Source organism: Camponotus vicinus, unplaced genomic scaffold (genome assembly GCF_025532165.1).
Source record: "Camponotus vicinus isolate PSW18456_S1 unplaced genomic scaffold, iyCamVici1.0 SCAF_5, whole genome shotgun sequence".
Lineage (NCBI taxonomy): Eukaryota > Metazoa > Arthropoda > Insecta > Hymenoptera > Formicidae > Camponotus > Camponotus vicinus.
Window position 1 is genome coordinate 7,764,175 of NW_028141977.1, and position 19,979 is coordinate 7,784,153.

The 19,979-nt window shown below is 30.7% G+C and overlaps 3 protein-coding genes and 1 long non-coding RNA gene across 9 annotated transcripts in view; 2 read left to right on the forward strand and 2 right to left on the reverse strand.

The window, feature by feature from the left end:
• LOC145972572 (uncharacterized) overlaps nucleotides 1-3,428 on the reverse strand; it is a 23,053-nt gene extending 19,625 nt beyond the window's left edge. For all 3 annotated transcript variants that reach the window (XR_014439207.1, XR_014439211.1, XR_014439210.1), the window contains exon 1: nucleotides 3,314-3,428. This is a non-coding gene — a long non-coding RNA (uncharacterized LOC145972572). The remainder of the gene's footprint in view (nucleotides 1-3,313) is intronic.
• The window catches only part of Drat (Death resistor Adh domain containing target), a 22,068-nt gene extending 12,199 nt beyond the window's left edge, over nucleotides 1-9,869 (forward strand). Inside the window, exons 1-4 of one of the 2 annotated variants that reach the window (XM_083101315.1) lie at nucleotides 3,533-3,836; nucleotides 5,531-6,071; nucleotides 6,548-6,729; nucleotides 7,184-9,869. In XM_083101315.1, coding sequence (XP_082957441.1) covers nucleotides 3,778-3,836; nucleotides 5,531-6,071; nucleotides 6,548-6,729; nucleotides 7,184-7,601 — 1,200 coding nt within the window. In that variant the 5' untranslated portion in view covers nucleotides 3,533-3,777 and the 3' untranslated portion in view covers nucleotides 7,602-9,869. Of the gene's footprint in view, nucleotides 1-3,532; nucleotides 3,837-5,530; nucleotides 6,072-6,547; nucleotides 6,730-7,183 lie in introns of those variants that run through there. The other variant, XM_083101316.1, reaches the window with a different exon arrangement.
• A 737-nt stretch (nucleotides 9,870-10,606) lies between these two features.
• LOC145972569 (rho guanine nucleotide exchange factor 38) lies at nucleotides 10,607-17,125 on the reverse strand. Of its 2 annotated transcripts, none has more exons than XM_083101310.1 (9): nucleotides 16,831-17,125; nucleotides 16,581-16,758; nucleotides 16,278-16,396; nucleotides 14,709-16,154; nucleotides 14,479-14,628; nucleotides 13,553-14,173; nucleotides 13,257-13,439; nucleotides 12,580-13,173; nucleotides 10,607-12,516 (listed from the first exon to the last, which is right to left on the reverse strand). In XM_083101310.1, exons 1-9 carry the CDS (start codon nucleotides 16,933-16,935, stop codon nucleotides 12,316-12,318), a joined length of 3,597 nt encoding a protein of 1,198 aa, XP_082957436.1. In that variant the 5' UTR covers nucleotides 16,936-17,125; the 3' UTR covers nucleotides 10,607-12,315. The 2 variants fall into 2 exon arrangements, with proteins under 2 accessions (XP_082957436.1, XP_082957438.1); XM_083101312.1 differs by having other exon boundaries at nucleotides 16,846-17,123.
• Nucleotides 17,126-17,544: 419 nt separating this feature from the next.
• On the forward strand, nucleotides 17,545-19,511 carry LOC145972570 (putative GTP-binding protein 6). 2 transcript variants are annotated; one of them, XM_083101314.1, is made up of 4 exons: nucleotides 17,545-18,528; nucleotides 18,610-18,788; nucleotides 18,874-19,063; nucleotides 19,149-19,511. In XM_083101314.1, exons 1-4 carry the CDS (start codon nucleotides 17,769-17,771, stop codon nucleotides 19,373-19,375), a joined length of 1,356 nt encoding a protein of 451 aa, XP_082957440.1. In that variant the 5' UTR covers nucleotides 17,545-17,768; the 3' UTR covers nucleotides 19,376-19,511. The 2 variants fall into 2 exon arrangements, with proteins under 2 accessions (XP_082957440.1, XP_082957439.1); XM_083101313.1 differs by having other exon boundaries at nucleotides 17,547-18,788.
• Nucleotides 19,512-19,979: the final 468 nt, after the last annotated feature.

Genomic DNA, 19,979 nt, shown 5'->3' on the forward strand with positions numbered 1-19,979 from the left:
TAAAATATTTGAAACATTCGCATTTGTAATAAAAGAATGTATAAATTAAAATTTTTTACAATTTTTATATAAAAATTTTTATATAATGCGTTCACGCTAAAGAAATCCCCCGAAACTTAAAAAAAGTTCTTTTCTTTCTCTAAGATTTACTGTACACTATTTAAATATATTATTTTAAATACTTTAATTATTTAAAACTTTAATGTATATAAAAATACAAATGATATAAAATATTTAGAGAGATATAAAACAAATAAGAATAAAATTTTAAATATTACATATATTTATCATTATGTTTATAGGTAGCTATTAAAACAAAGGAAAATTTTTTGCGGTCTTAATATCGAAATTAATATCGAATGTAAAACAAATAAAATAGCAAAATAATTTTGCAATATATATATATATATATATATATATATATATATATATATATACACATATATATATTTGTTTCGTTAATATATGATATATAAAAACTTTTTTATCAGATTAACTTATTAAAATTAAAGATAAAAAATTTTTTTATTTTTAATTAATATTTTTGGCGTTCAAAAGAGATATATATCGCAATGTATTATTTTTTAATAATTTTATTTTATTTTCAATAATTATTTTCATTTTGCAAAGAAACAACAGCTATCTTGACTTTTCAGATATCTTTATATACGATCGTTATGAGATTTTTTGATCACGCTATTAATGAATGTCTGTGAAGTGATCATAAATTTGTAATTTGTATTTATATCGTGAACTTTAGCACGTGATAACGTTAAAAACGATTATACCTTTAGGACTGATAAATATGTTGTCTGTTTAATTTTTATTGAGGTCAGGCTATGATCATAAACAGTGGTTCGATAATTGCACAATGCTTATATAACGAACAACGCCATATATCTTTTATTTTGTGGATACGTTTAACATTTACTCGAATAACGCAAATCACGTAATAGCATTAATTATGAACGTTTTCAAGTATTAAAATTAAAATCTAAATTAATATATTTTCAAAAATATTTTTTCCTAAGATTTATTTAAACTGGACATACACATATGTGCATGCACGCACGCGCACGCGCGTACACACACTCAGCACACAGACACACACACACACGTACACATATATAAAATATATATAAAAATTTTTTTTTAAAATAAAGTTTATTAAACAAAAATTTCTTTATTGCAGTTTATGAAAAAATAAAATTTTTGATATATATTTTATACACACATATATATGCATTTAAAAATTTTTTAAATTTATACGAATGTTATTTATTTACATATTTCTTCCAAATTTGTATAATTATATCTTTGTATATTTGCAATCTTATATCTTAATTATTATTTATTATTATTTATTATTATGAATCTTATATCTTAATTATTATTTATTATTATGAATGTTTTTTTTAATTTTTTCAAAAATTAACAGTTACAGATAAGATTTATATAAGTAACAATTTATAAATATAAATTAGATTATTCAATTTTTTAATTAATAATATTTAAAATATCTCAATCGTTTTGTAGAATTTAAATATTTCTAATATTTTTAAATATTAATATGTATGACCATGACATAATCATGGATCTCAATGCTAGCCTCAATTCATGATTATTTTTAGTAATCCGTTCAACCATGCACTTCCGGAATCTCAAACAAATCACCTATTATTATATGCAAAATGATGAATGTTTTATGTAATCAGTTTTGTATGACTAAATTTGTAAAAACTAATTCAGCATCCTTATAAAATAGCAGTCAATATGTCGAAAATAGTGTGTTGCTCTTCTTTGCAGGAGAGGTTTAAATATCCAGAGATAAAACTTGGCATTATAATTAGCACTTTCTTGATAGCAGGGTAAATATATGCTATCTGTATTGCGCAAATTTAAAAAATCATAGATAAATCATGAATCAACAAATAAATTATGTCCAGATAGAAGCTGTATAAATAGCTTATCTAATGAAAAATTTACTAAAGCAGTGCGCGAAAACTATTTCATTTATTCTTGTGTGCACAGAGAGAGACCTTTTCACTCAATTTGTTTCTATATTAAATTTCTCAATTTAATTAAAATATTTTAGTTTTGCAACTAAAAGTAATAACTAAAACAAAATTATCTTTTCACAATTCCCAGAAGATGAAATCATTTAAAAAGTACAAAATTTAAAATAAAAAAATACTATACCGATTAATTATTAATCTGTTCATTTTAGATGTGTTGAATATGAAAAAGTAATGTCTGTATCGTAATGAATCATTATGATACAAATATTTGCTATAAACTTAATAATAAAAATTTTATAATCTTTTTATAAAATTAAATAATTTTTATTCTCATTAAAATTTAGTTAATATTATTATTTTTTTTAATTTTCAATTTATTTTTTCATTCTTGATTGATATCATCATTGAATATTTTAAATGAAAAACTACAAAGATCTGAAGATAGTTTCTTGAAAGAAAAATCTTTTAATATTATATTTGTATTATTGTATTTTAATTAAGATCACTATTATATTCAATTTACTCTACAAGTTTATTATCATTGCTACATATTTTCGTATGAGATGTGTAATTAGCACTCAATTTTTTTATCGCAGTTAAAGAATAATAGCAATATATTACGATAAATTGGAACTAATTGATACTATTATATAAGCGGAAGAATAATTAAAATTTGTAGACATATAGATATTCTTGTTTCCGTTTGACACCGTTAAAAATGATAAAATGTGTAACACATCAAAGTCATTGTCTTTCTCATTTTCATATCATAAAAAATATTTCAACGTGCACAGATATGTGGATGATAGTCGAAGAATTGCGCGATTATATGCCAAACAATCATACTGTTTAAATCACGTCATCACGTATGACACAGCTAATGAATTTATAAACGAAGAATTTGTGAACAATTCGTTAATATTACATGTGATGAATGTACGTTTGACTCATTTTTCTTCCATATATTTTACGAAATTATTCGAAAACATTATTTCGAGAAAGAATTTTGTCAACATTATTTATAGAAATTTATTTACGTAATGTAAAATTCACGCACACATACACAATAAAAAATATAAATTTATAAACAATACGCAGAGTATCACAAAGATTCATATTTTCGGGCGCATCGTGTATTTAAATATTAATGCGTCATATGATTTTAAATAATTTAGTGTATCATGGTATTGATTAAATAATTTATAGAATTACAATTTAATCAATCGTATATCGTAGTAAAGCGCATATGTGGTGATATATCTCTATAAGATTTTATATAAAAAAATTTATCTCACCATTTATATCTTATCATTGTCGGAACAAACACTGCCTCCTCTCTTCGCTTTCCCCTCCCGCGACCCCCAGCAACGCAGTCGTGCTTCATAGACGTGAAAAACAGATGCGTGCACGTGGTCTGCGAGTGCTACGCGTGTCTTCCACTGTTTTCTGCGTTCACTTTCCCTACCACCTACCACTTTACCGTCAGCCTGCGGTATAAAAACGAACGCGCGCTGACACAACGGATTAGTGCGTCTCTTTCTCCTGTAGAATGAACATGGTGAAGATTTCGTTCTTTCCTTGTTCTCTATATTGCAAGTTCTTGCAAAATTATAAGATTTAAATTTGTATTTTAATCATAGATAAAATACAAAAGAGCAGTGTTTGATAAAACGCGATCGTGAATCGACGCAGTGTCAAGATTTTTTGCGTGAATAAAACTGCAGTGATTTTGAAAAATATATTTAATTAAGAATTTGTTATGCCGGTGGAATTGGAATCGATGGCGCCTATCGCTCACAAAACCATCTCTCATAATGGGTAGGCAATTATAAGATTTTTATTTTTCGATATTTGCTTTAATTCTTAATTATTTATTTGTATAAAAGCGCACACAAAAAAGAATCGCGTCAATTATTCATAAGAATAATAGTGCATACCATTATACATGTAAGGTTTAGCAAATTGAATTATTTATTTATAACTGCAATAGAAGATTTACTTTTAAAAGATTTTTGTTTATGATTTATTTATGAAACTTTTTAGAAAATTTTTATTGTAACGAAATTTAATAAAATAACGAAATAGTTTGAATAGATTGTGATTAAACAGCTGTTCAGAAAATAAAAAACGCTATTTCCAAATTAAAAGTATAAGGTTTTAAAATATTTTAATTATATATATACTATTTCAATATTTATAATATTATTATTCAATACTTATTAAACGTGCTTTATAACTAAGTTATTATAATTATATATTAGTGTCAAAAAATACTTTTTATATTATCCATTTTGTAACATATTGACATACATCTACAAAGTTTATTTAAATTAATCTCTCCGCACTTGCTTTTGAATGAGAAATACGGATATATTATATTTTTTCTACTTCTTACACAACATTTATAAATACTTCATGCGAAAACGTGCTTTCAAGTATTCTACAAGAGATTGAAACAGCTGATTCGCGCGTCAGGCAGGTTTCCTCGTGCCCCACGCATATTAACATTAATGATATATTAACATTAATGACACATTTCCGTTAATTTTAGCATCAGCATCAGATCATTTTCTATACGATTTTAGAAAAAGGAAAATGTATCACAATTAATATAATAATAAACATTTAATAAACATTAACAGGTTTAACTTGTTACTGGAAAAATTTTTTCAAACAGCAAATTTCATATCATTAATATGCATTTCCACATACACTTTCTAAGCTTCCTGGTTATAAACTATATCAGAATTTTAAGAAACAGAACAGCTCAAAATATATGTATATTTATTTAATATATAAATTTTATGTATAGATTTATTTATTTAAGAGAAAATCTTTTACACGTAAATTTATAACTGTTTTTATACGCCACTAATATCTTTTCATAATAAAGAAATTTAATAAAAATAATGCTTATTTTAATGCTTCTTTCGATTTAAATATTTTGTAAATATAATATCCTAATAAATAAACTTCTCGATGAAATAATATATTTCGCATGAAATTTTATAAATAAACTTTATAAAGATTATTGATCTATTGATTATTATTTATAATTATAGTACGTCTACAATGTCAAATAAATTTACATTATGTATAAATATATATTTTTATGTGCAATGATATTACCTGATGATGTCTCACCTGCTAAAAAGCTTAAATCGGATATTATCTAATTTAAGATAATGCACTAAAAATGCAATCAATAAAACATTTTAACAAGCCAATTTTAAAATAAATTTTAATCATAATAGATTTCTTGCAGAATTGTCAGAATTTTTTATTAAGAATATAAAAGTATGTCAAGAATTATGGAAAATATTTCGAATTTTCTTTTTGTTTTTTAAATGAAATATATAGAGAAAGACTTATTTCCCCCTTTCACATCAAATTTGTATGTATAATATTAAGATAACAAGTAATACAATAAAGTAATTATAAAAAATAGTTGTCTCTCTATCAGTTCTCTTATATATTCTGCCAATACAAAAGTTGTCAATTTGATGTTACAGAGAGAAAATGAATAAGCTGTGCCGTCAACTCTCGATCGAAAGCCCGAACGTGACTGGTCGGGACTGCGTCTTCAGCTTCGATGTGCCCGTACCGGATGTGCCAGCGCACGGTGCCCGTATCCGGGTGATATGCGCGGGTGCGTGTTATCATCCCCGACGATCGTCAAGTCTGACCAGTTTGACGTCGGTCTCGAGCGGTAGCAGCCTGGCCGCTGACATGTCAATGGAAAGCGACTACCCGGTGTCCCTGCCGCATTATGGGGTGCGCGATGCCGCCCTGTTCCCCGGCTACGAGGTGGCCGGCGTGATCGAGTCGTTCGGCACCGACGTGCCCGAGGATTGCGGACTCGCCGAGGGCGACCGCGTTATCCTCTATCCCTTCGATGGCATTCCCAATGGCTACGTCGAATACCTGGTAGTGCACGATCTCAAGTACCTGATTAAAATCCCGGACAATATGTCGCTCAGCGTGGCAGCTATGTTGCCAGCTGGGGCGCTCCTCGCTATGAACACCGTCTTTGCTGCGCACGAACACGTGCAGGTACGATTAAATTAAATAATTTTGTACATTATACAGGGTGTATCTGAAATGATGCACTAAACTTTAGGGAAGAGAGGGTGATAGGTAACGTCAAAGCCATTTTTTTTCTGAAATACAGCCAATTTTCAATTTTTTTCCCCAAACTTTAGGGGCCTCTAGCTCTAGAATACGCTCCTAAAGTTTAGTGCATCATTTCAGATATACCCTGTATTTCATTATCATTTGCTAAATGCGAGTATAAAAAGATTAATAAATATGCCAGGAAATTTTTTAGACAAAGGAATGCTTCGAGAACAATGATCTTCTCTTTGAAAAGAGTTTAAAGTTGATTTAATCTGATTATAAGTCTCAACTCGTTAAATCTGATCAATTAAATTTAAGCTTTTATTGATTAATGAATTTAATTTAAGAAAAAAATTCTTTCTATGCTATTGAAAAGGGAAACAAAGACTCAAGTATATAATAAAATGTTGCAGGCATTGTTGAAAGAGAGAGGTGAAAAGAGTGTGTGCAAGATTCTAGTAGTTGGCACAGGTGGTCTTGCTTTGTGGGCTCTTAGAATTGCGTCGTATCACTTCAGCAACATGAGAGATAGAGTTACTACTACGATAGCCACTCTTAAGGATGACGGTCTCCTCATAGCTCAAGAATTCCAACGGTAAGTTTTATTCGATCAATTCAATTATACTCACGTGTAATAAGGGTCAAATAGAAATATCCAATTATTAAAGTTAAATATAATAATTAATTAACCAATACAATCTTGACAAATCATAATTAATCGAATGGAAGGAAAGAATATAAGCAAATTTATTTTTGTAAAAATAAAGAAAATATTTTTTTTGTCAAGATTGTATTGGTTAATTAATTATTATATTTAACTTTAATAATCAGATATTTCTATTTATTTTTATAAAAATTAGATCTTCCTGCTTGTGTCCAATTTAAAAGAACCAAATAAGACCAATTTAAAATAATTTATTATTTAGATAAAAAAATAAACGTTTTCAAATTTAATGCTCTTGTTAAAAATGACTTGATGTAAGTCCTTTAAATTTTGTATTTGTAATCTTATCTGACCTATCTGACAGTAACACTGACATCGATTACAGAGTGAGTGTAGTGCAATGGAACGAAGACCTATACGAGAAACAGCTGATCGAGCGCACGATGGATGCTTGCGGTGGCCAGGTGGACGTGGTAATCGATTTCGGCACAACTTCACGCAACCTTCATCGCAGCATGCAATGTCTCAGCAAAGGCGGCGTAGTGTTCGTGATTAAGGAGGTCGCCGACCGGCTGTTGCCCAAGTTCAGCCGACGAGCCGAGGAGCGAGAGCAATCCATCAGACCAGTGGAACTGGGCACGCTAGAGCAATTGCGAGAGCTCGTGCAACTGGTCGCTTCCGGTGAGATTGAACCGCCACCGCACACCGTCTATCCCGCTGATGAAGCCCTCGATGTCGTGCAAAAGCTTTGCCATTCGGAGATTCAAGGTCGCGCAATTCTCCGCTTCTACCCCGCGGATTAGAAGATTTTTCGCCGAGAAATTTTCCGCACTCGCGCGGATTAGGAGACAGATTCGATGACGACGACCGAAGAGTCAAGATGCCGGCCCCGGAAGAACTGTGCGGTTAGGATGACGTGCGTTTAAAGCTGATGAATTGGGCTATCGTGAAGGAATAATTATTAACGTATTGATAGCCGGAATTTAGATTAGGCGTTGTGACAATGCATATGTCATGCGGACATATGCAAGAACAGGGAAGGGGGTCTTGATTGAGTGAAATTCGACGATGCGTTAACTTGAAGAGATTTAATCTGTCGTAGATCTCACAGGAATCACGCGAGAGTTTATAGTATACCTTGTTACGTATAATGAAAAATGATCTCCCGGTTTATGGTTGATCAAACATTAATGACTCGATAAATTATCATCTTGTATTAGCAATGACACGACATACCGTGCGAATTATATTTGACTTTATCGAGTATTTCGTGTTACTTTTTTTAAAGTTGCTATCATCTTTAAAAGAAAGATCTCATCGTATAATGTATGAACCAAAGAGTTTTTCTCACAGGAGATTTTTTTCTCGTCGAAAATATTTATTGATAAAATAGAGCAGGCTACAACTTTCGTTTATCATTTGAAGGATTGACATCTCTTTTAGGCAACAAGCAATTAGTGAATCGAGATAACAATTAAGATAATATGAAAAAACAATGTGAAGTCATCGCGATGACAAAGAAAGGTATTATCATCGGAAAAGGATGCTATTTTTTATTAATGAGTGTCTTGAAAATTTTTTTTATTAATGAGTGTCTTGAAAATCTTTTATCTAACGCGTTTTTTATCATGATAAAAACAAGAATAACAGTACGATTTATGCGTGTTGAGCTTGATGAAGCGTGCAGGCAAACAAAATATTATATCTTTATGGATCTTTAAGCGAAAATTATCTAATACGAAAACATAAAGCAATACAATTGTTGTTTGACGCGTGTTTCTTTAGAATGAGCATGAAGCTTCGACATTATCGTGCCAGGATTAAATAATAATGCGCACGCTAATTTCAACTTCCGTCGATGTACATTGAAACTTTTATGAGTTTCTTTACTAAAGTACGGACAATTACAAAGAATCATATATTATACTATAGCTAATACGATTACTTAAAGTCGTTGGTACTAGAAATAGCAATAGAAAGGTTAAAGAATTAGAACGACTTCAAATAATCGTATTAACTATACTATACATTGTAATATTTACGTAGCTAATAATGGCTATTTAAAAGCCGCTGATGTATCTTTAAAAATGTCAATAACATGGAAAGAATTAAAATATTTTTGCTTAAAACGAATGTCAGAAAGATTTTTTTTTATATAAAATGTTTTTCATTGGTATCACTGCTGCGTGTGCGATTGTTAAGGAAGATATGTATTTTTCGTCGCGTATATAGAATATGTGATTTTAAACGAGATTTGGATTTAATTTTAAGTCTTTGTTTACGTCAAATATGCACCATATCATAAACAGTCTTGTTGAATTCTATTTGAACGTGACAAGAGGACTAGTTTGTATATTTTAATATATAAATTCGATGTAAACAAGGAATCTTAGAATTAGGTAACAGATCACCGAGTAAATTATTCGATGAGACCGCAAACCAGCGACTTTTATCTCGAATGCACCATTTATCCTAAATGATATTCTTTACGATGTTAGTCGGCATTTGCCGCTATTTTTTCTATCATTGTGCAATATCGCGACATTCTTACAATTATTTGAAATATATAAAATCAGTACTTTATAATTGCTGCGTTTTTCGATAAATAACGCATCGACGAATATTGTTAGTGCAGTAGAAAATACTGTAGGACCCAAACAAGTCCGATATTTATGAGCACATTTCAATGCATACTGCAGTGATATCGCAATACAAGATCAAATATGTGTATATTTAGTGTCAATTCAGAATAATAATCGGTCATGCCTGTATAAGCTTAGAATAAGTTTTCCGTTAAGCTAAAGATAGAGCAAAGATTTGCTCGACTGTAAAATGAAATGTCGCTATAATGAGATAATCCTAAAATGATAAATACATGTCTACAAAACTATAAGAATGTGAGTGGCAAAACACTAAGCTGTCCTCGTAAGATGTAAATATAAAAAAATAAAAAAATAAAAAAAAACGAAATAATCGTTTCGTAAATAGATCTAGGTTCTTCAGAGATTCTGGATTATTAAGATATAAACTTCTTTATAATATACTTCTTTATAATATATCTCTTAAATGGACGCATTTCTTCTTCTTGAGACATTCTTACATTAAAAATTGGAGTTATGTACGGCTTCGCCGCAAATCAGCGATATATTTAATTATGCGCAAACTTTTTATTATATACTTTCTAAGCCGAAAATAATTGAATAAGCGGGTTAAATTCTAAAATATTATTTTTGACCATACTTGATTTTCCTCATGGGCGTAGCCAGGATTTTATCTAGGGGAGGGCAAGAATTTATCAAATAAAATCTAATAAAATTTTTTATCATTTCAACTAAACTTTTTATTTATTTATATAAAAACTTATATTTAATATTTATGTTAAAGCTAGTCTTCGTTGATCTTCGGAAAATCTCTACATTTCTTTACTTTTTTAAAATTACTTCTCTGTGTCAGGGGGGGGGGAGTGTCCCTCCCTGCTCCACCCTGGCTACGCCCATGATTTTCCTAGTTAATTCTTCTTCCAAGGTCTTTCTAGATGATTATCATGATCATCATATAATGCGTCACTTTATGTTATCGTGCGAATATTTGCGCAGAACGCATATTATTTCATTAAGATTGTATGCGATATAATTAAGATTGTATTTAAATTGTAGTTGCGCAAGAGAGTTATATGCAAGAGTGCAAGTTGCGTTTCGAGAACAAAGGAAATATGCGACGTTAAATAGTGAGTGATTCTCAACTAATTAGGTCTTGTTGTCACATCTGTCGATGGCCATATTTCATTCATTAAAATTGAAACACGAAATCGCGGAAATCCGAGCTTTATTAGCGATAATCAGTACAATAAGAGCATAATAGAAGTTTATAATTCAACATTTAACTTGCGTGAAATGAGTCAAATTTTCATCGAACGTGTATACCATGTTCGAAATATCTCGTTAATCATCGTTTAATGTTAGATCAGTATTCTTTTCGTTTAGCTTAAGTTAGCGTAAGTCCATTCGCGTTAGCTTACAACGCGAACGCCAATGATTGCAATGCATTTGCAAGTCGCTCGAAAGACTGTTTTGTTTATTTCGAACGGTATACCAGTATATCCCTTTATTTTGTATCATGTATATTTAGGCGACAGCTTAACGCCGTAGTATACACATCGTGTCACATTATTGTATCTACTGTTGTTGTAAATGCATTACATTACGGTGATAATGTAGCCAATATATTCTCTTTTCTTTTTTCTAATAATGTGTGTTTTATTTCTCTTAACAAAGCGAATATAATCTATATTGAATATTTCAGGTCTCTCGTATACGCGATTCAAACTGTCGTTGCTTATAGATTTGATAATAATGTGTTGATTAAAAGATTACAAATGATTAAGAGATTACAATCAAAAAATGACATTCATTGTGATACTAATTGTTTAGCTTACTTTAGAATAATTTCAAAGGAAATGGGATGACAAATAGTTTATCATTCACATGAGTAAATTCTGTGAATAGTAAATATTAGTTTGCATGTAAATTTTACTTTGCACATAAATTTTAAATATAGTTTAATAATTAATATTAATGATGCTAAGACTACAATGAAAACAATAGTAATTAATCTTAATTAAAAAACTGACTTGTTTTGTTTTTTGCATCATTTTTATTAATCTCTTTGTCATAAATATTCATATTAAAAATAATAGATAATTTTTAAAAAATTTAACGTATGCATAAATATATATTAGAAATCATATCTAAAAGATCGATAAAAAGATCAATACAATTGAGTGATAGAAGTATGAATAAAATATATAAATAGAAAAAAATGTGATCACACACACACCACACACAATATATGTATATATGAGATGTATAGGCTAGTTATATATATGTATATTAAAAATTGTAAAAATGTTCCATTAGAACACAATTTCTTTTAAGCAAAACGGCAAATCGCAATTTTCTGTGCTATAATATCGATTATTAAGCTTATATGATTGAAAATAATTTAAACATCAACAAGAAGACATGTTTCTGATAAAACATTATGTACATTTATATACATGCATATAACAATTACATAATGATATTGAAACTGTTAAGTATGTAAAAATCTTAGACTGTAAAAATCCCTTAAGCAAATGCAAGTCTAAATACTAACAAGAAATTTAAGAATATATTGAGTATTTTTATGGATATATCCTGATAGATTATCTTTTTTTAAAATTCGAGGCTTAATTCGAGGCTTAATGTCGAAATAAAGCTTCTTTTTGTACATTTCTTTCACACAATTAGATAAAAAAATTGTATAGGCATATATTGCATTATAAAATAAGCTTGCTAATAATATATATTTTCTTATAAAATAAAATCCCTTCAAATAATAACAGATATAAAAATAATAACAGATCAGTATATAATCGATGATTGATTTCTCAATTAGATTAATTATCATGATTTTACAATGAAATAAACTATAATATGATAAATATAAAATGTGCCCTAATTTGATTTTATTTCATCATTATGACTTTGATTTAATTTGATTTGTCGAACTTATATAATTCCGCGGAACGTAACCTTGCTTACCGTCGCGATTCTCTACGAGCCACCATTCATTGTTTCCTTTCTCGTCATGAGGTCTAAGGAGCCGAAGGGCTTGGCCGTTAGTAATAGGCAATGTACCCGGCATATTTCCAGCAAAATCATACATCGCGTAGTAAAACTACAAATCAAATTACATTAGTAGAAAAATATTGGAGTATAATCGAAGATAGAAGGTACTAACTTCGCTATATATATTCTGATAAACTTGAACTCTCGGCGTTTCTGGCACGTTGCTGTAATGATAGTCTATTTTCGATTCTTCTAATAAGAGCAATTCTTGCAGATGAGATTCAGATGCTTTCTTGATCTCCTTCTCTGGAGAATCTAGCGACATCAAATTTGGAGGACTGGAGCTCTTCCTTCCAGCAGCGATATCCGTCGTAGTTTGATCGTGTTGCTGATTTTGCCGCTGAACTGATCTCAATTTTTGAGAGGGCAAAAATCCTTGAGTGACTCCAGTATCGACATACCATCTCGCTGTGTTTCCCATTGGATCTTGTTTCTTTATAACTGCGATTAATGTACCTCTCGCTGCACTTATATCGAGAGTGGAACTACTGGCGATGTCCTCAATCACCACGTACAATTTGTCCACCGTATATTTCTCTCTAAGCAGGAATCTCTGCTGTTCCGTCTGCTCACACACTTGTGATTGTACCTCGTCTATTCGAGGATTCGTGCCAGCAAATGTGAAACGCGTTATTTGATTCCATATTAAACTATGATTCACAAGAAATGATTCCAGTACGTCTTGTGACGATAAGTGCGGCGATGTCTGACGAATAAAAAAAATTATTTTTTATTCACATATATTCACATACTAATTCGGAATTAAAAGTCAAACTTCTATATAGATACCTCGCAAAGGGTCAGATATTGTTTAGTAATTCTTCCACTTAATAACTTTCGAGCGCTCGCGAAAGTACTTAGGCAATTAACTAAAATGTTTGTCGCCGCATCTAATAATATGGGTAATTCTTCGAGCAATTGTTGATTCAATGCTTCGTAATTACTCTTAGCGGTAAATAATTCCTCTTGTATCTGAAACAAAAGGTAAAGTGAGTCATAAGAGTGAAAAGATGTTTAAAAAAATCTACGGGCGTCATACTAATCGCTTTTATAACAGATAAATACTAAATTATGTAAACAATTACAATTTTTGACTCTTTATATTTCTCACTCTTAGAAATAGCAGCGTCGTAATCCAGTAACTTATCGTGCCTCTTCGCTACCAACATTGCTGGTCCTTCTAATAACGTGGCTAAGGAATGCAGTGGTGCATTGACTCTCTTTTCAATACAGGATTTAAAGTCTTGCACATATTGAGTCCAAATTATGGATCTTATGTTTTGTAGCTTTTTCACCTCGGCGGTCGGACTTTCCTGGTAATAATGTACTAAAAATTCAGCTACTACTTCACCGGATATAGCTTCGTCGCTCAAATGCGCGGTACATTGCTCAATATCTTTAGCTAATTGCCATGTACATTTTTCTATGGATCGAAACTGCTTCTCAAGTTCCTCAAACTCGGTGTCACTCGCGATATTTGTCAGTCCCAGACTCGCCGATAATCTTGTGCTTAGCCTCGTAGACATTTTCGCTACAGAGTGCATATTTAATTTCGACATTTTGCTAATTAAAGTATTATCATTTTCTAAATATTTTGATACGATATCTCTTCTGCGTTTATACTCATTGATATAACTGGCTACATTTGTCATAGCTTTCCATGCTTCTTCTACAGCTGCTTTATCCGGATGATTATCTTCTGTACACTAAAAATGATTTTTATATGGAAGTGTTATAATACAACATAATTTTGATCATATATGTATAAGCATTTACTTTTGGAAAGTAATCTAAATTTATTTTTGCTAATCTTGCTGAAATTGATATATATGTTACATGTATATTATTACATCTCTTTAAAATATGTAACATTTTAATGAGATCTTAAAATTGTATTTATTATTTTCAAAATATACTATATATATTCATATACTTTTATTATTTTATTTTTATTATTTTTAAAATATACTATTCATATACTTTCTTATGCTTTATATAATCAATTGCTGACCTTTATTAATTCATATAACATTAGTGGGTACTTCAAAATTCTTTGAACTGGTTTTATGAGAATAGAGCTCATATCAAAGCAAGCAACTTGACGACGTAATGTTTCAATACCCTTGTTAAATACTTTCATAATCTCTTCATTATTTTCATACTGAAATATAAACAGAAATTTATATGTAGATAAGCTTACTCAATTAGAAAAGTTACATTTATTTTATACATGTAAAATACCTTTTTTAACAAAGCTAAGGCTGCTTCATGATTTCCACAATATTTAACATAAACATTTTTTAACTTCTCGGACATCTTCACAAAACAAGGACCAATTGTTTGCAAGCTTTCATCACAATCTTTCATCGCTCTTAAGATCATATCCAACAACTCCTCGGCAACGTGAATAACTTCCAAAATATTCCCAAACAACGTAACGACATCAATCCCTTTCAATCCGAGAAAACTCGGATCATGTAAGTTAAATGTTTCATACGTTAACTTTAAGTCGCGAACATATTCCTTTTCTGTTATAACCAATTCCGATATTACGTTTTGTCGTTGATCCGCACGTTTTTGCCTTATATCAACCGTATTACTAGTTGTAGATTTATTTTCTTGAGCAGACACTTTTACACTCGTAACAGTTTCCTTCTGTAATGGCACTCTACCTGGAGCCGGAGCTGGCGGTGCTGGTCTGTGCGGTTGCGACATTCTCTTTGGCTTTTGCTCTTCACTTACAACATCGTTCGCTTCCTTATGTCTAATTAAGACAAAATCTTCAAATTCTTCCAAGTTTGATTCTTGTAGATTATCTGAGGAATGTTCGGATATTGAACTTAAATATTCTCGTGGGCATAAACCAATTAAGCCATTTTTGTTTTTCACATTTACCCAATCCTCATTAGCCATTTCTACCACGGTGACAATTTCATCCTCGTGAACATTCAAATCACCGTCCATCTGCGCGTCAAAGGTAAACAGTACTTTTACAGTAACGCCTGATTCCAAAGCATCTTTCTTCGCAGGCATAACTTCAGACTGAACTTGATTCTGCTTGATTTCCGCACAATCAACTATAATATTGACATAAGACGATGGAAAAATGCCTTTAGTAGTATCAATCATACCTTCTATCCATTCAGAATCAATGTGTCTGGTGAGATGCACTACTTCACCCACTCCAAAACTCAATTCGTTTGGAAACTGTGCATTAAATGGATATAAAGTTATGGCATATGATTTAATATCGGTAAAATTCGCATTAGTATTGCACTGTATGTCTTTTTCATCATTTATTGTTGATAAGGCATCTGGGAATAAATCAAAATAACTTGGAGCAGGCTCATCAGGTACATTCATATAAGAGTTTATGATAGCAGTTTCACCAAAATCCTTATAAATGATGCTATTATGAGATGTCGAAAAAGATGTATTATTCGGTGTTGCGCATGAGATTTCCCCCTGATCAACTATGTCTTGATCTGTATCTATGTATGATATAAATCCTTCTGGAAATATGCCTTCCCTACCATCCTCTGTAATTCCACGACACCAGCCATCATCTAAAATTTCTATAACAGTGACAACTTCTCCTGCAGTCAGATTCAATTCTTCATCGAGTTGCGCTTTCAGTGTTGTTTTAACCTTTGCTCTTTTTCTTATTGACTTTTTTTTTATTGTTTTCTGTAAAAAGTATGTATTATTAGCATTATCATGATTCAACTGATATAGATGATGTTATGTATAAGTGATGTTATATAATTATCTTTTTAAGTTTTTTTTTATATTGTTATCTTTTTAAACTACCTTTATCAATGCTGTATCTAGTTCCCATGTATGTGTTGTTGGAAAAATACCATTTTTAGAGCTTGTTTTGCCCATGCACCATCCTGAACCTATGTCCCTCATTCCAATGATAAGGTCCCCTATAAAATTCCAAAAAAATGTATGATTTCAATTATATATTCTACATCCCTTCCCACAATATGTTAAAACATAATATTAAAAACTGTCGTCTTCAAAATTTCTATTAAAGATTAACTCTAAATTTCTTAGAAAATTTGTGATTCTATGATAACATTGATACAACATCTTTGATAACAATTTCACCTTGCGTGAAGGACAGATCTCCAGTTTCCTGGCCAGGAAAACCAGCTATAGCGACAAATATTCTTTCTGTTTCATCAAACTGAGGGAGTTCCACTTTATGCAAATGGCTCAAAGGAAATTTCCCGACTCTGTCTTGAGACTGACCAAGACACCAATGCTTGTCTAGAATCTCATGTATCTAAAACAAGAACGACAAGCTATTCTATTTTTTCTGTTTACATTTGATTATTTGTCAGGTTATGCGACAAACATTTACGGCAAATACCAGGAAATAATGTCCTTTGGAGAGGCTCAGCTCTCCGTCGACGGTGGTAAGGAAGTCGTGCAACACCCTCGCCAGCGTTCCCGGCTCCATCTCGGCTGCGACGCACCCGCAGACGTTGATCTCGCGATACTAAGGTTACTAGTTACTACGCTTTTCACAGGCGGAAACGCGCAGCATGTCATATCAGCTGAGCCAGTGCTGATCTGATAAGTAGCTGTCACGTGGCATACTCTTGTGTGTTGTGTATGTGAATCAAACGCGATAGCGATCAGCTGTGCTTCCGATCGCCGGTGCTGGCAATGCTGAAAAATCGTTTAAATGCATAAATATTCATTTATATGCATAATATATTTATACGCATAATATTTATATGCAGCAATTCAAATGAAATACAACGATATAAAATTAGCTGCAATCAGCTGATCGAAGAAATGCTAATCGTTTTCGCATAATTGATCGAAATCTATGTATATTTAATAATATATATTCTATATAATATATGCACATTGAATAATTCTGATGAGCAAGATTGCATTACGTGAGAAAGTTGTATCAAATATTATGTGCATATTTATCTCGCCAGAAATGAAGAATTAACATAACCTCGCTCAAATAAATAACATTAGACGCTAATACATTTCTCAATGGCAGTGTAATTCTCTCTAAATGTATTTATAAATTGCTTATCTTATATATTTTTCGTCTATAATACTTTGTTATATAATAATTATATAATAATTGTGTTTTTATGTAAATAATAAAAATGAAGTGAAAAATATTAATGCACATTATCAAGAAGATTAAGTGATTTTATACACAAGATATAGTAAAATTATATCTAATATTAAATATTTTGTATTTTAATTCATATGATTAATAATTATTATATTAATTATAAAATCTAATAATTTTGTAAATGTAAAATGCATTGCATACGTAAGATTCTCAATATTGCACAGCAGAATTTACAAGGGTATGATAAAACCAACACAATCTATAAAAGATCAAGAATATTGCTCCAAAATATTGTTTACCGTTACAATCATGATTCTGAAGAATATGTAGATGCAGACGATCAGAATCAAGAAGTATATACAGAAATCTCCAATCAATATTTAGGTACCGCACTTGGAGGGCACAGGGCATTCGTTTTACAGCCATACATAAAATGGGGTAGAGACAAGAAGAGAAACACTTCGCCAGAACTACAATTGGCTGAAGCCGTAGCACTCATAAATACTTTATCCAACTGGTGTGTAGTTGGTGGAAAGTATGCCCCATTACTTTCGCTACAAAGGAAAAGTTTATTAGGTACTGGTGCGATGGAAAACCTAAAGAAAGAATTAAGTAAATGTGAAAACCCAACTGCTATATTTGTCAGTACTAATCTGTTAAAGTTTATTCAAATTGCTGAATTGGAAAAAATTCTTGGTCTACCAGTATACGATCGTTATTCCATAGTCATCCACATATTTCGTCAGCATGCAAAAAGCCCAGAAGCAAAACTGCAAGTAGCTATAGCAGAAATACCATATGTACGCAAAAAAATACTGGAAACATCCATGACTCGCAATGGTATAGTAATGACGGAAAAGTTAAAACTTATGTTTGACAATAGAGAAAAGAAATTGAACAATGAATTAAAAAGATTACAACAGCATCGAACAATTATCAGAAGTCAGCGTAAGAAGCATGGTTTTCCCACAATTGCTGTGGTTGGTTATACAAATGCAGGAAAAACTTCCTTAATAAAAGCACTTACAGATGATAAATCTCTTCAACCTGAAAATAAGTTATTTGCAACCCTTGATACAACTACGCATGGAGGACTTTTACCCAACAGATTAAAAGTATTGTACGTGGATACTATTGGATTCATCCAAGATGTGCCAGAAACTTTGATTGAACCATTTATTGTAACTCTGGAAGATGCCATGATTGCTGTAAGCATTACATATAAATATTTATATATCGACCTACATTATTATCTTTTTACAGAAAAAATTTTTTAATTTTAAACTTTTCCAGGATGTTATAGTTCATATATATGATGTCAGCCACCCTGATATGAAAGCACAATATCAACACGTTCAGCAAACGATAAAACCCATGATAAAAGAGACTCATCCAATAATCGATGTCGCAAATAAATGTGATCTCGTTCAAAGCGATTGCATACCCAAAGATGCAATCGCTGTTTCTGCTACGAATTTAACAGGTATGATTAGAATTCATTATTACCACTAAAGAATAGAATTGCAATTTGAGGAGACAGCTTCTCGAGACTATTTAAATATTTACAGGAATCGATTTGTTACGTCAAAAAATAGAAGAAGTTCTTTTGGCCACCACTGGATTATTACGCACACGTATAAGGGTAGAATCGGGCAGTCCTGCAGCCAGCTGGTTGTACAAAATGACGACGGTGATGAACGCTCAATCAGATCCTAATGATGCTCAATATTTAATTATGGACGTTCTTGCTACTTCAATCGATATTCAAAAATTCAAGAAATTTTTAAGACAATAAAATATTCTATATTATACGTTTTTTGCAACATTTCGTTAATATTTCTATTACTTATTTGATAAATAAATTTTAAAGTATTTTATACGATTTAAACTATTTTAAAATAGCATGAGAAAATATTTGTTCTTTTTCGCGATCGGTCTTATTCATTCTAGAGAATAGAAAATAATTTTTCTTTTATTCTTATCACAAACAAAGTATTGTAATATGTTACATCAGAGTATATTATATCAGATATGTACAAAAAGCATATTATATCAGATATGTACAAAGAGTATATTATATCAGATATTTACAGAGTGATTCACTTAAATCGATCATTTTAAATATCTCAAAATCCATAGAAAAACATATAACGTATTTTTTTATTAAGTACTTTTCGAATTATCAGACTTGAAATAATTTTTTAATTTTATATAAATTATAAAATATCTCGTAAAATATTTACTTTTCTCTAGGATAATATGATTTTACCTCAATACTTTTATGCACAAAATAGTGAGAGGAATCAATTGATATAAAGAAGACACATAGTTGTTTTCAAGAAAAAATATATAACCATTAATTGAAAATTAAATTTTTTTCTTGGAAACAATTATGTATT

Coding starts and splice junctions, on each gene's coding strand:
- LOC145972569 (XM_083101310.1), bottom strand. CDS start 16,935: ATGGAGCCGGGAACGCTGGCGAGGGTGTTGCACGACTTCCTTACCACC. Junction 16,397..16,580: donor AGATCTGTCCTTCACGCAAG/GTGAAATTGTTA, acceptor GGAATTTTATAG/GGGACCTTATCATTGGAATG. Junction 16,155..16,277: donor TAGATACAGCATTGATAAAG/GTAGTTTAAAAA, acceptor TACTTTTTACAG/AAAACAATAAAAAAAAAGTC.
- LOC145972570 (XM_083101313.1), top strand. CDS start 17,769: ATGCATTGCATACGTAAGATTCTCAATATTGCACAGCAGAATTTACAA. Junction 18,789..18,873: donor TGGAAGATGCCATGATTGCT/GTAAGCATTACA, acceptor AAACTTTTCCAG/GATGTTATAGTTCATATATA. Junction 19,064..19,148: donor TTCTGCTACGAATTTAACAG/GTATGATTAGAA, acceptor AAATATTTACAG/GAATCGATTTGTTACGTCAA.